General features: G+C 39.7%; 1 protein-coding gene across 1 annotated transcript; it reads right to left on the bottom strand.

Annotated features, from left to right (window-relative positions):
- Positions 1–3,996: 3,996 nt before the first annotated feature.
- LOC104602470 (protein NRT1/ PTR FAMILY 5.1-like) lies at positions 3,997–9,135 on the bottom strand. Its single transcript, XM_010266166.2, has 4 exons — positions 8,901–9,135; positions 8,228–8,445; positions 7,050–7,606; positions 3,997–5,155 (listed from the first exon to the last, which is right to left on the bottom strand). The coding sequence occupies exons 1-4, from the start codon at positions 9,016–9,018 to the stop codon at positions 4,249–4,251; spliced, it is 1,800 nt and encodes a 599-aa protein (XP_010264468.1). The 5' UTR covers positions 9,019–9,135; the 3' UTR covers positions 3,997–4,248.
- Between the last annotated feature and the right edge of the window lie 4,712 nt (positions 9,136–13,847).

Raw genomic sequence — 13,847 nt, 5'->3', positions numbered from 1 at the left:
ACGTTTTATAAGCGTCTTTTTGATTCCATGAATTTCATATACATTTACGAATGATCTACACCAACATTTTAAAAAATGACCTAGAAATGGAACCGTTCTGGCCACCAGTTTCCAGGTCAACGGTCCAACAGTCCAGTTCGAATGGATGGCCTGTTTTGACAAACAAATTAAAAAAAATAAAAAAATAATTAAAAATAAAACCAATAAAAAACCATTGAACGGTCGACTATTCGACCGCTCGGGTCAACAAGTTGTTGACCTTTTCAACAGTTTTTGGTCAAAAACCAGGTTTGGAGTAAAACGAAACCACTTGCTTGGACAATTCCCGGGCCAAACGGTCCGACCATCTGGGTCAACGGTAGTTTAAAAACCTTGACCTACACAGTTAATCATAACTATCTAATTTTTGCATTTTATATGATAAATATATTGAAAAAGGCATCAGTGAATTAATATTAACCAATAAATATTAATTTTTTTACTAAACAATAGTAAAATAATTAAAATTTTAAAAAATATATTTTTAATATTTAAAATATTATTTTATTGATAAAACATTAACATTTTAAAAATTTAAGTAAAATAATTAATATTTTATTAACAAAAATATTAAAATGTGAAACAGACAATAGGGTTTCAGCCTTTTAGGGAAAGTGTGAAGTAGGGGATCAAAAATCAAGTGCGGATGGTCCCTAACCACAAAATTTTGCTGTGGATGAGAAATTGGGGTGTGGACGGGACCGGTCCCATCCACAGCCTGTAGAATGGGTGTTCATCCCATCCATGAGCTGAACACAGTGCCGAACACTGCCTAAAAGTATTGCTTCTTTCAGAGATAAAGCCGATACTTTCCAAAATAATTTCTGATCAGTACCCTATAATTTAGGGGTTGTGTCATGTTAATCCATGAACTTCAAAACGTGTCTCTATAATACCCTAAGGCTCAGTTTTGGAAAGAGTACAAATGCAAATATATAGACTGCAAAACCTCATATTTTGTATTATTTTATATGTATTTGCACTGTATATATTTGCATTTGTACTCTTTCCAAATTGAGCATAAATATTTAAATTGTGTCTAATAGATCCCTATCCGTTAAAAGGTGTTAATGGATAAGTGAAATGACAGAAATACCTATCAGGTGTCATCTGATTTTCTTTATTTGCCACTTTCACATAAACCAATTCAAGAGCTGAGTAGCTTGAAATGGTAACACTTCAGATGTGGCGACTATGGTGAAGAATTTAAACGAGTTGTTCTATGGATGACGAAAATACATGAACCTTCACTCCCGATTTCTCAATTGAGTTTATCAAGTTGTCATAGTTTTTCCTCGTCTCCACGTTTCGACTTTTGAAAAGCTTGTCAATGATTAGTAAGGTCTAGATAGCCATAAGCTCTTGTGCAATCCCAACGTGTTTGGTTCCCATAACAAACCTTAACACTCAGACGAAAATGGGTAAAATGATTACAAAAATACCATAGAGGGTAATTTTGCCCATTTTGAAATGATTTAATGTGCATCTAATCAAGGTTCAAAATTCGTCACGTAGCCCAGTTTTATTTTTTAGAGTTAGGGGGGTCTTGCTCCGCTTCGCTCGCTCGCCTTCACTTCGACAAGACCCCCCTTTTAACAAATGTTATGCATTTTTATTTTTTTAATATAAAAGATTTTTATTAAAGATAAAGAAAAAAAAATGAAATCCCCCCTTCCTCCTCTTAAGGAAGCTTACGCCTCTTGCATTCTGAACTATGCTTCACGCCTCTAGGTAGTGGAACACCATTGTGTTTTAAAACATTGAATCATTGATATTTATTTTTTTTAATTTTAGTTTACTTTTAGAACAAAATATGCAAAATAATTATTTCATCTATTATGTCCATAAATCCATTCATTTTTTTGCTACATATTTACTTTTCTTAATTTTAATTTAATTTTTAGAATAAAACATGCAAAATAATTACTTGATCTATTATGTCCATAATTAGATAGTATGTTTTTGTTTCCGACTTTCCGTTTATTGATTATAATATATTTTTTTCATAAAACCCACTAAAACGTGCTATTTTTATGCATAAATAGCTCATTTATGTCTTATATTTAGTGATATTGATGTTTATTTATAGCATTTCCATATGTTTTCGTGCGTATCTTAATTTTTCATCCGTATCCATGCGTATCCAAAGTGTATCCCGATACGTCTCTTAAATTTGTCTTTCCGATATGCATAGCGTTTCTGATACTTTGAACCTTGCATCTGATGTCACGTGACGGTGTTGACTGACAGAAAACTAATAATAGGGACCTATTAGACACAATTTGAAAGTTCAGGATACTATAGAGACATGTTTTGAAGTTTGGGGACTGACTTGACACAACTCCCAAAATACAAGGTACTAATCAGGAATTTTTCCCCAAAAAAAAATACAAAACTCCGAGATGACCTGAATGGAGAAAAGAAAGGATATATAATAAATAGAAGAGGTGTTCTTAGCACCTTGGTGAAACCACACGTTTGGTGTAACAGGCTCCCATTTTATCAAAAAAAAAAAAAAAAAAAATAGACGTATATAGATTTCTATAGAGATAAGGCTAAGCTTTATATAGAGTATTGTACATATTTGTATTACAAGGTTTTGCACTGTACATATTTGTATATGCACTCGAAGAATGCAACTTTTTATAGGTATTTCTAAACCTTGTTTTTATAGTGTACATATTTGTATTTGGACTCTTTCCAAACTGAACCTATTAAGGATGTAGCTAATTCCAAATTTCCAAGTACTGATGTTTGCTAATTGCTATACATGTCTAAGCCTCTAAGGTTTCATTAATTCTTTCATTCTAACAGCGAAAAATAAAGAACCCGGAATCCACCCATAGGATAGGAAAAGGCTTTAAAAGCCCTTGAACAGTTCGTAAGGTAGTAAATGGAATGTTTGGGCAGTTTTTGGTCCATAAACATGCTGCCCCTGATGAGGAACCTGACCGCATTGATGATATGTTTTGGGCCCAATGGCCAATCTTTCTGCCTTTGAAAGGCAGTGGGCAACTGAAAACCACTTCGTTCATTTTTCGTTTCTTAAAATACATGGTACAAGGATTTCCTGTTGGAAGCTAATGGGCTTGAATTTTACATCTTGGCCCATGATATGTAGACAGGATCACCGTTTCTAGGCTTGGGACATGACCATTTTGCATCCATAGAACAGGCGACAATAAAGAGAAATGCTTGTGTTACGAACGAACGAAATCATGACTTGGTGGAATCACAAAATGTCGGTTTTCTTTTTGGGTGGGGGGGCAAAAGCTCAGAAAGTGATGCAGACCACTCAACTTGCTAAATAATGAGATATCCTATACATGCCAATGTGCCATGCCCACTTATCAACTTATTAATATAAAGCCTATAAAAATATAGAGAATCGAAGGTAAAGATTTAAACTCAAATCGTGTTTATAGCCCTACTCAACTTTACGTTATTCTATACTACACATGTTCAATTACTCTATCCTCCAAACATCTTCTCAGAGCACAACGGAACCCACTCCCATGGCCAAGCTGAGACACACGGTCCAAAAGATACTTGGGCTAAGATAAGAAAATGTAGGGACTAAGCTTGTCTACATGTATGTCCTGGACAATCTATCTTTTCTTCCTATATACAGATAAGTAGGTCCAAGCTTATCATTTTCATGCCCAGCCCTAAATTCTTGCCTAGGTTTGTACATGAAGTACAAGCCCAGGATAAAAGGTGGGCCAAATCGGAGAACTGCTTATCCGGCCCATATGTAATATCAGCTCATTGATTCAACTGGAAAATCCAAAGATTTACCTTCATTTGATTATTAGAACATTTGTCATCCACACAATGTCGTGCCATGGGTCCATCTTTGATTCAACATTGACTCCACTGAAATTACCATGAATATTCGTCCAACTTTTTACTAGCTAGAGACTAGAGTTGGTTGTTAATATGCATTTCAAGAACTCATTGGGAGATTATTTATTTATTTCATCTATAGAGCAATTACAAATGGAATATATAATACTTAATTATCATTCTAATGTTTATTTGGAGCCTTGATCATTGAGTCGCCCATAAACTGATCAAGTCAGTAAGCTTTTAAATTGAGTCTCAGACTCTGAGTTTTCGAATTTAGAACATGTAATATATATCTTACATATATTACAAAGCTAGCTAGATTAATTGTCTTGCACAGAAGATTTTTTCTTCAATCCCTTGTCAGGCTGGTAACCCAAGAGAATTGTCTAAAGACCTAGTTTCCATTTGAACACATGAAACCTTGCTTTGAGTCGCTTCAATGGTCTCCATTTTGTACTCGTACCTGCTGGAAATCCACACAAAGAGCCCTAAGTTAATGGTGGTAATCACCAAAAGGAATCCATAGTAGTAATCCAAGTGAGAATCATTCAAGTTGTTCCCTATCCAGCTCCTACTTCCATCCTTCCCGGTTATGTTATCCACAACCGTGACTAGAAAGCTATTCAAGAAGTTGCCGACGCCGATTCCACTAGTGAAGAAGGTGGTTCCAAGGCTCTGCATGTCTTCCGGTGACTGGTCGTAGAAGAATTCCAGCAAACCGATGGCATGGAATACATCTGCTATACCCAGAAGAACATATTGAGGTAGGAGCCATAAGATGGTCATGGGGACAACCTCTTTGGCGCTGGAGATTCCATATTTCTTTATAACATGCATCCTCCTCAGTTCTACAACATATGCAATTACAGTGACCGCAGATTGGATGGCAAAACCGATCCCAAGCCTTTGAAGAAGTGTGATTCCCCGAGGGTTGCCAGTCCTCCGTCGCATGAATGGCACAAAGTAGCGGTCATACATTGGGACAGAGATGAGCATTGAGAGTGTAACAAAACTCCCCAGTGATGCAGCTGGGATTTGGAAGCCATGGCCAATGCTCCGATCCAGTGTGGTACCCTGTTTCACAAATAAGGTGTTTACCTGTGCCCCTATGGTGCTTGGGATCAGGGTAACTAGCCATATTAGCACCATCCCCAATACAAGCTTTGTCTCTTCTACTTGTGTCACGGTGCATGGTGGTCGCCGTGATGACGGCCCCCCTCCCCCTGCGTTGGCGTCCGCGACTTTGACCGCTGCCTTGTCAAGGAACCTATATATATACCAAAAACAACAAATTACCAAGAGGAGAATTTTTGAATAAGCTAGCGAGCTCCTTTTGTGTTGGGTTCGTTGAATTAATTAAGGGATTCCGGGTGAGTTGGTTTTTGATGATCGATGCCTTTACAATAGAAGTTTTTGTTTTTGCCTGAGCAATTGCTGCAAGTGCTTTCTAAGTTGGTTTTTGATGATGGTTTCTGCATCTGGGTCTTGAGGTTGTGAATGATTTCTTTCCATTTACAAAATCTTGCTTGCCATTCTACAAAAAAGAAAGAGAAAGAAAGAAATTATTTTATCCCTTATCATCAAAGATGCATTGCATTAACATTAATGGAGGAATTTCTTTCTTGCTTTGATATTGATGTGGGATCATCTCATTGGTGGGTATGAAGAAACATTAGAGATCAAATCAGCACCCCACAATGTCTCACAGCACGTCTCTGCCGTGATATACCAGAAATGATGATGTGATGTTTCCAATACATGGCGGGGATGTGCTGTGGGGGGGCTGATTTAAACTCGAAACGTTAAAGGCTATGCACCGAAGTGGACCCTTTTTGGCCATGTTGGACCATGGGTGACTTGGCGCTTCCCATTTGCCTTACCCACAACGAAGTTGACAATAAGGAGTGCGTTAATTATATATACTTGGGCTCAGGCTGCGTTTGGAACAGTCGTGGATACATTGTAGAAAATTTTTTTACACCTGTTCCTTAAAATAACCAAGAAATGGCATTCGATGGAAAAAGCCAAAAAGCCAAAAAAAAAGTTAGGATATCTGGCTTTTTACATTTTGGATGGATAAGCATATATTTATAAAAGAGCGTTTAGGGCGTCACACCTCACCGAACGCTCAAAATGTATTTATCTAATACGAACTTATTCAAAACCCATTTAAAAAGGAACTCCTCCCCCTCCCCCACCAAAGGCACAGTTGATCTTGTACATGCCATTGGATAGAAGATTCATTCCAGTGGTTTTGTTCTCACACACAAAAATCCATTGCAATCAAATCAATTCCTGACATCAAAAAAGATTCCTGAACTAGTGGATTATATATATATATATATATATATATATATATATATATATATATCTAAAAAGCTGCGGGGCATCTTTCGTTTATTATTGAGAACCCACCACGGGCTACATTGAGGTTCCCTGATCACAATTACATTTCTCTTTGTCTTTATGAGACAGATGTTTTTAGGTGAGATCTACAATGAATATGGTGCTGAGCATAGCCAAATGGCGGAACTGGATTCACAATTTCACATACTCGAGTTGAGTTTATCTTTTAGGCGATATTTATTTAATGGTGGGTCCAGATCCTCTTCTCTTCTCTGTATTGTCTTCATTCCTATCTATCTATGGAAATTCTATTCCTCGATCAGTCCATTTCATCCGTCAGCCTGTTCTAAGAGAGTGGAGTCTTACCATTTCAAGGTTCCAGCATGCATCAACTCGGTTTTATCCAGTTTCTGATCCTAAAAGCACCTTTTGCCAATAAGAAATCTCCTAAAAATCACCACATCGAGTGGTCGGCCCCAAGGCATATCTACTGATCTACTCACCCACCCACATCCACATCACGATTCACGACAAAACCTTCAAAGTCCAACACACCAGATCTCCAAGCACACAGATGACAGAACCATATATGCTTCACTACTAATAGTCTACTACCAACTAAACAGTAAATACGGACTAGTATAGCTACAGAAGCTCGAAAAGGTCCAGCTATCTAAAGCTCACCTGTTTCATTGTTTTGACGTACGTTTTGAACTCCAACCAGTGGATGGGTCTCAATAAATAAAACATAGACACGTGCAATTCCCTTTGTTCAATTTCAAAGCACCACTAATGTAAGTGGATGGGAAACGTACCTAAAAGCCGGAGTATGATGAACTCGTCGCTTTCCAGTGATCACATAATGGTGTGGCTCAAGCTCATAAAGTTGTAATGGATCGCTAGGAAGCTTGGACTTGCGGTTCGCCAAGGCCGTAGTAAGAACTTGAACCAGGCCCCTCGCAGGGCTTTTGGTCCTTCTACACTTGTGCCTATAATTTGGGGTGCCTAAGTAGAAAATAAACAGAGAGAGTAGAAGACCAACTGTAGGGATGCCATAGCCTAATCCCCAACCCACATTCTCTTGGATGTAGACAAGCCCTAAAGTAGCAAACAAAGCACCCAAGAAAGAGCTGAACATCCACCAGTTGAAGAATGAGTCCTTGAGCTCTTTCTCATGGGGATTGAAATCATCAAATTGGTCTGCACCAAAAGTGGATATGTTGGGTTTTGTTCCACCAGCTCCAACTGCAATGATGTAGAGAGATGAGTAGAAAAATGCGATCTGTGATGTAGAGGCTTTATTACAGATGCCTTTAGCACATGTTGGCTTCAAGGATCTAATAGAGACCGCCATTGTCAGAAGCACCATACCCTGTTAGAAGTGTTTTTAGATATACATATGTTATTACAGTAGCAAAAATGGGTCAAAAACAAAGAAACAAAACAAAACCCACAGAGTCTGTTCTGACAAGGACAGTCCTTGCTAAATAACTTGGCAGTCTAAACTATATCCACTTAAATTTAGAATTAAGAGCTATAAAATTCTTGTCATTTTCTAACAGTTGAGATTCATTTTCATGAACTTGTGCATTAACTGAGAACGAAGATTCTTCACAAAGTAACCAGATGAGATATATCTTCTGCTCTGTAGAAAGGCTTTTAGAGATGAAGAGATGGCATTAAACAAAGTGCAACCTGAAGGATATATATGAGTTGTTGGTAAGTGCAGAGCGAATGGATGAATAACACCGCAACGATTATACTGATGAAATAGGGACTATTGTGGGGTGTGGACCATTGCTCATGATTTAAGTGGCCACACTCCATTTCCCAAATTGGGTGGACCAGATTCCAGACTCCAGACACCAAACATGTGGACAAGTCTAAGCTTCAAATTTATACTTCAACAGCTAAAACAATCATCAATGCTCAAGACATTATAAACGAGTGGGCATAAAGAGAATATCAGTGTAGCTTAAACTATATACTTTACCAGGACGTAGATGAGAGATGACACGGTGAATGTCCAAAATCGACCTACATAAGAGTCCGCAATGTAAGCGCCGAGTATCGGTGTCATCCAGACAGATCCTGCCCAGTTGTTCACATTCCTCACTGATGTTACTGTGTTTTCGTGAAGTTGGGTCGTCAAATAATTCACTAAATTTGAAGCTATTCCGTAGAAAGCCATCCTCTCAAATGCTTCATAACCTGCAATTTTTTTATCAAAAGAATAGTAATTCATTTCAAATTAGCGATTTGATTGGGTAAACCGTGGGAGTTGAAGAGATTTTAAAAATCCTTTTTCCTCTTCTGATGACTAAAAATAAATAAATAAATAAATAAAACAGAAGGTATATGAACTTTGGAGCAGATCATTACAGTATTTTATTATTCTGCAATATAATATTTATTTCTTTTAATCGACCCCACAAAAGAAAACTAAAAAGAAAAAAGGAAAAGGAAAAGGAAACGCCTGTCTGATAATTCGGGGAAATCCATCGTAGAATTTTGAATTATAAAATTAGAAGAAGTAAATGATTATTCATTACATGAAACTTGTATTAAGAAATGAACTTGAGAACAGTTGTGTAATAAGCTTGTTCACAAATTCCTCTGTTAGAAAAAACCATGGACCTGAATTTGATAAGCTTAATGAAACTTACCCACTAGAAACGCACAGGCCTTCCACTTCCCTGTTCGAGAAGCAAGTACTGGACGTCCGCGAAGATCGCCGGAGCCATCTTGTGTGTAACCTTCTTGAGTAAAACCTTTGATTTCCATTACAGAGCAACTCTCTTCTCACACAAACGCAAAGAGATGAGAGAGAGAGAGAATGTGTAGTAGAAAGTCGGGAAGAGGAGAGCATTAAACGTGTCCTGCGGGGAATAGAGGCGAACAGTAGGAAATAAGTAGGCAACGCGAAACAAGTGTACCCCACCATGCCAATTTCGTTTATCCACGGAGAAGTGACTAGTAAGATTCCAATCCAATCTCCAATAGAGAGTAGAAGGGAGGGGAGCGGTATGACAACCAACAGGAACAGGGGCTCATTCGCTGCCACAAGGATATATAGCCAAGACAAAAGCAACACAACAGGAATTGAGAAAAGTTCTTTTTCGTTTTTGCGCGTCGGGGGTAAGAAAGAATCAATCCATTCAATGAAAGTCGATCTGTCGATGGTGATTTTTTATGAAAATTGGAACCTAAGTAACAACCACATTTTTTACTAAAAGAAAGAAGTTAATTTCTGAGTTCTCACCAAAAATAAAATAAAAATACAAGTTATTTCGGTAAATTATACATACAAAACTTAAACTTTGGTAGAAAATAGCCGGAACTACGGCTTCACTGAACTCAGATTGTGGTTGTTCTTACTTCTTACGAGTTACCAAGGGTTAAAGAGAGCAGCAATTACAGCAAATCCAAATCCGTGACCGTGAGGGGCAAGGACGGGAGGATTTGGATGGAATGTCTTAGCGTTTCGGACAGAACATTCTTTATCTTGCTATTGGATTGGCCCACCTAAAGATAGGTTAGCCCAGTCCTAGTGAACCCATCACCCTAAGAGATTAACAGGAAAGAAAGGAAAAAAGAAAGTTAAAAAAAAAAGTATTTCATTTTAGCAGGTGGTGTGGTGGGGTGACCATTTGCACATTGGCCATGTCCTTACAATTATAGCACTACTTCATGGATTTAATTTGTAAATTGTTGTGAGACGTTATCAACAGTTGAACGATATGATCCCACAGCACTAGTGAAAGACTGCGAAGTGGTTGATTTGCAATTGATGTAGGCGCATTAGGCGCATTAGGCTGGCCTGTAGGCTTATCATGAGGACGCTTAGGGTTACTTGATACGGACCAGGTGGATCCAGTCGCAGGGCGTCGCATGGCTCTGGCAAAACATCTTGCCAGGCCCTGGTATAGCTCGCATCTGGATCATCCGAGCCTAACTACTCCCTAGCAGCTCCGGCTATAAATGCAAGGCACAAGGCACCTCACACAAGGTAAAAGATTCGACTCTAGCGCTCTCTCCTCCAAGGACTTAGCACTACCTGAGACCTCGTCTGGACTTCTCGGTTCCAGACTCATTGCTTACCTTGTGCTCATACTAATTTGATCGTCGGATTCCTCGCCTCGGGTTATCACCCGAGGTCTCTAACACCTTCTCCCTTGCAAATTCACTACTATGGGAACAACATCTCATCTTCGGTGGCTATCCTCGAACCGCGCCGGCTCTTCCTCCCTTCGGCTGGGAGGTCTCTTGTTCCTACATGGTGGGCTGGCGGGTCGGTTGCTGCCAAACTCGGCGGGGTCAGCCAGGCCGAGTGTTGGGGGCTTGGCGTGCTCACGTCACCCCCAGTGATCTGACACCCCGCGGGGCGGTCGCCTGAGGGACCTTCTGCCTGAGGGTAGGCTTGTTCCACCCGTTGGGTGAGGTATGCCAAACGGTTGAGGACGACTTAGAACTGTTCACTAGTGACTAGGTTTTGGGGGTTCCTGGCTCTTCGTACCATGGTGTTTGAAGCTTTAGGAGATCTTGAATTTGTAGTATTTTGGGGGATCATCTTAGCAACGTTTCCCATAGACAGCGCCAATTGTTGATGCTCGGTTTGACCGAGGGAAACAAAGTAAATTCACTCCCAAGCTTCGAAGGAAAGTTGAAGGCTTTGAGAATCCAGAGGAGATGAATTGAGGCCGAAGCGAATCGCTCCTTCGGATACTGTAGAAGCCGAGGGATGGTATTCGGAAGGGTGTCTGAGGGAAGACAAGATGTTCCCATAGTAGTGAATCTGCAAGGGAGAAGGTGTCAAAAGCCTCAGGTGATAACCCGAGGCGAGGACTCCGACGATCAAATTAGTATGAGTACAAGGTAAGTTAGTATGAAGTTGTGGATACCTCGGCTTCAGCTAGGGAGCCCGAGGTGGAGGGGGCCCGGCTAAGCCGATCCTGTGCCTTGTACTCACGCGGTGACAGTCTGGGGGCTGTGCATGGTACGGGATTCACTGGCTGGTGCACCAAGGTCATGCCTGGTACGAGTCCGGTGCGAGGAGAGCCTTCCGTAGGGGGGATGGGCGCTCTAGGTGAACCGGTCTACACATCCATCGGGTCTGTGCAACCAAACTGGTGGGTTGCGGTGAACGGGACCCATCGGTTCGCTCAGCATCGTCTCGTCTTCCCTTGAACACCCTTCCCAATACCAGCCATCGGCTTCCCAACACCCTAGCTACCAATATGATCTAACATTGCATATCTCATACTTGGCGGTCCTACTTTTATGGTGGGTCTCAGATGTACAATGTTAGATCATATTAATAGGGTGTTGGGGAAAAACTTTAGTTGTTGGGGACCAATAGCCTATGTTGTTGAGAGAATTTCGGGAAATGACATGTTATCATGAGAATGTGTAAAATAGTAATTACATCTTAATTTATTTTGACTAAAAACCAAAGCATGGGTGTGAATAGGTGAACTGCCTAGAATGTGTCCAGCCTAGAAACTGTCTCAACAGCCTATGTTGTTGGTAGACCTGTTCATGGGCCAAGCCGAGCCGGGCTCGGGCCAGGCTTTTACTGTGTATTAACAAATTTTTTTAAGGCCCGAGCCCGAGCCTGGCCCGACCATCGGGCCTACAATTTGGGCCCGTGCCCGGCCCTCATAAAAAGCCCGAAGCCCGAGCCTGGGCCCAGGCCCGAAATTTAGCCTATATTATTATTATTATTAATGTTGAAGCAGCTGAATAAAGAGAGAGATAGATTGAAATTATAAAGAAAAGAATAAAAAAATATATATATATATTAAATTATAAATATATATTTTAATAAATATTATATTATTTATATATTTTATATAATATATAAAATACATATTATATATTTTATAAAATATATAATACTGAGTCGGGCCGGGCCGGGCTTTTTTGACAAATCCCGAGCCCGGCCCGAAACACAGTCGGGCTTACTGTGTTAAGCCCGAGGTCAGGCCCGCGGGCCTAATTATATGACCAAGCCCGGCCGGGGTGCGGACCGGGCCCGACCGGGCCGTCGGGCTACCCGACCCATGAACAGGTCTAGTTGTTGGGCCCCAACAGCCAAAGTTAACTCGGGTGTTGAATGTGTTGTATTCGCAGTATACCCACACGTTGTTTCAAGTTGGTTATTGCCAAAATTAGGTGTTATTTACTCGAGGGGGCTACACAATGGAGATGGCCCATCCCCCAAACAGAAATGGCAGGGGGGGTCATCCATGCCCCGAAACCAAGATACTCTACCCCATTCCTGCCCCGTCCCCGATGGTGGGGAGTGTTTGGGGTGGGGCATCCATCTCCCCATAGGAAATCCCCGAATTTTTTCACCCCAAGGCAGCTACCTAAAATACATTTAATTTTAAGATATTTTAAAAATAAGACTATTGGAATTTGGGAGTATTTTAAAAACTAGATTATGACAATTTGAAAGTATTTTAAAATAGAATCATGGGATCTAGGATTTTAAGAATTTGGAGAAAACTTGGAAATATTTTAAAAATTAATATTAAACCTAGGAACATTTTGCTAATTTACCATCAAATTTAGGATGGTTTGAAAAAATTATATACAAACCCCATCCCCCAGACAAAAACATTTTCCTCATCCACACCCCATCTCCACTTAACATTAGAAAAAGCAGCCACATTCGATGTATGGAAAAAAAATACCCTTATTACCCCCAAACACATAACACCCCAATCCTGGTGCAGTTGGAATTCTATACCACAACCAGAACGAGACCTTACCAACCGAACATCCAAATTAGGTGTTATTTGAAAACATCAAATAAAAGCGTTTTAATACCACCTTAATCTCCATGACATAACCCTCCAATGATGAGTTCCAATCTCCTAACAATAGGCCTTATGCCTTTTTACCTCTAATGTAGCCTAAGATCCAATTATTCACTAAATTCATTCTACAATTGCACATTTGCACCTGGTAGGGCCCTATCGGATTTGGTTAATGAGTATGAAGATTTATAATTTGTAAAATGGTGAATATGCAAAGAATATAATATCCAGCACCTATTAAGATGATGTTTGGTAAATTTAAAAGCTGGCCAAAGAAGTTTTAAAAACAGCTCTGAAGTATAAATTATATCAGAAATAATTTTGACTTCCGATCACCCTTTAATAGGGTTGTATTGGCTTGGGTTTATCAGGTTGACCCTGAGAATTGACAGGCCCAATCTTTCGCCTTGGACCCAGAATTGAAAGCACTGAACATGAAGGCGAGTCATTGTGTCATTGTGTGGTCGGGCCCAAGCTTTCGCCTTCATTACTTTTGTCCCGTCAAGATGAAATAGAACCACGCCACCGCCCAACCGCCCGCCCATGAGAAGGACTCCGGATTAATCACAAATTGCTGGATAGTTGTGTTGTGTAAGAGGCTGTTTGTTTTTGTTTTTGAAAATAAAAGCAATTGCTACATCAATAAAATTATATTGGAAATAATAGATATTTTTATTTTTAAAAACAAAACCAGCACTATTGTCAAAGAATTAGGATTTTATCTCCACAAAATCTGAATTTACACCGTATTCACAGCTTTGTAGCTAGAGTTGAAAATATCTCTATGAA

Source organism: Nelumbo nucifera, chromosome 2 (assembly GCF_055504915.1).
Source record: "Nelumbo nucifera cultivar China Antique chromosome 2, China Antique-T2T, whole genome shotgun sequence".
In the NCBI taxonomy this organism is placed as follows: Eukaryota; Viridiplantae; Streptophyta; class Magnoliopsida; order Proteales; family Nelumbonaceae; genus Nelumbo; species Nelumbo nucifera.
The sequence above is the reverse complement of the archived record's forward strand: the minus strand, read 5'-3'. Positions and strand labels throughout refer to the sequence as shown.

Excerpts from the sequence above, each read along its gene's own strand:
- LOC104602470 (XM_010266166.2), bottom strand. The coding sequence starts at position 9,018 with ATGGAAATCAAAGGTTTTACTCAAGAAGGTTACACACAAGATGGCTCC. Across the intron at positions 8,446-8,900 it reads GGCCTGTGCGTTTCTAGTGG|GTTATGAAGCATTTGAGAGG; the intron begins GTAAGTTTCATT and ends AAAAAATTGCAG. Across the intron at positions 5,156-7,049 it reads CATCATACTCCGGCTTTTAG|GTTCCTTGACAAGGCAGCGG; the intron begins GTACGTTTCCCA and ends GTATATATATAG.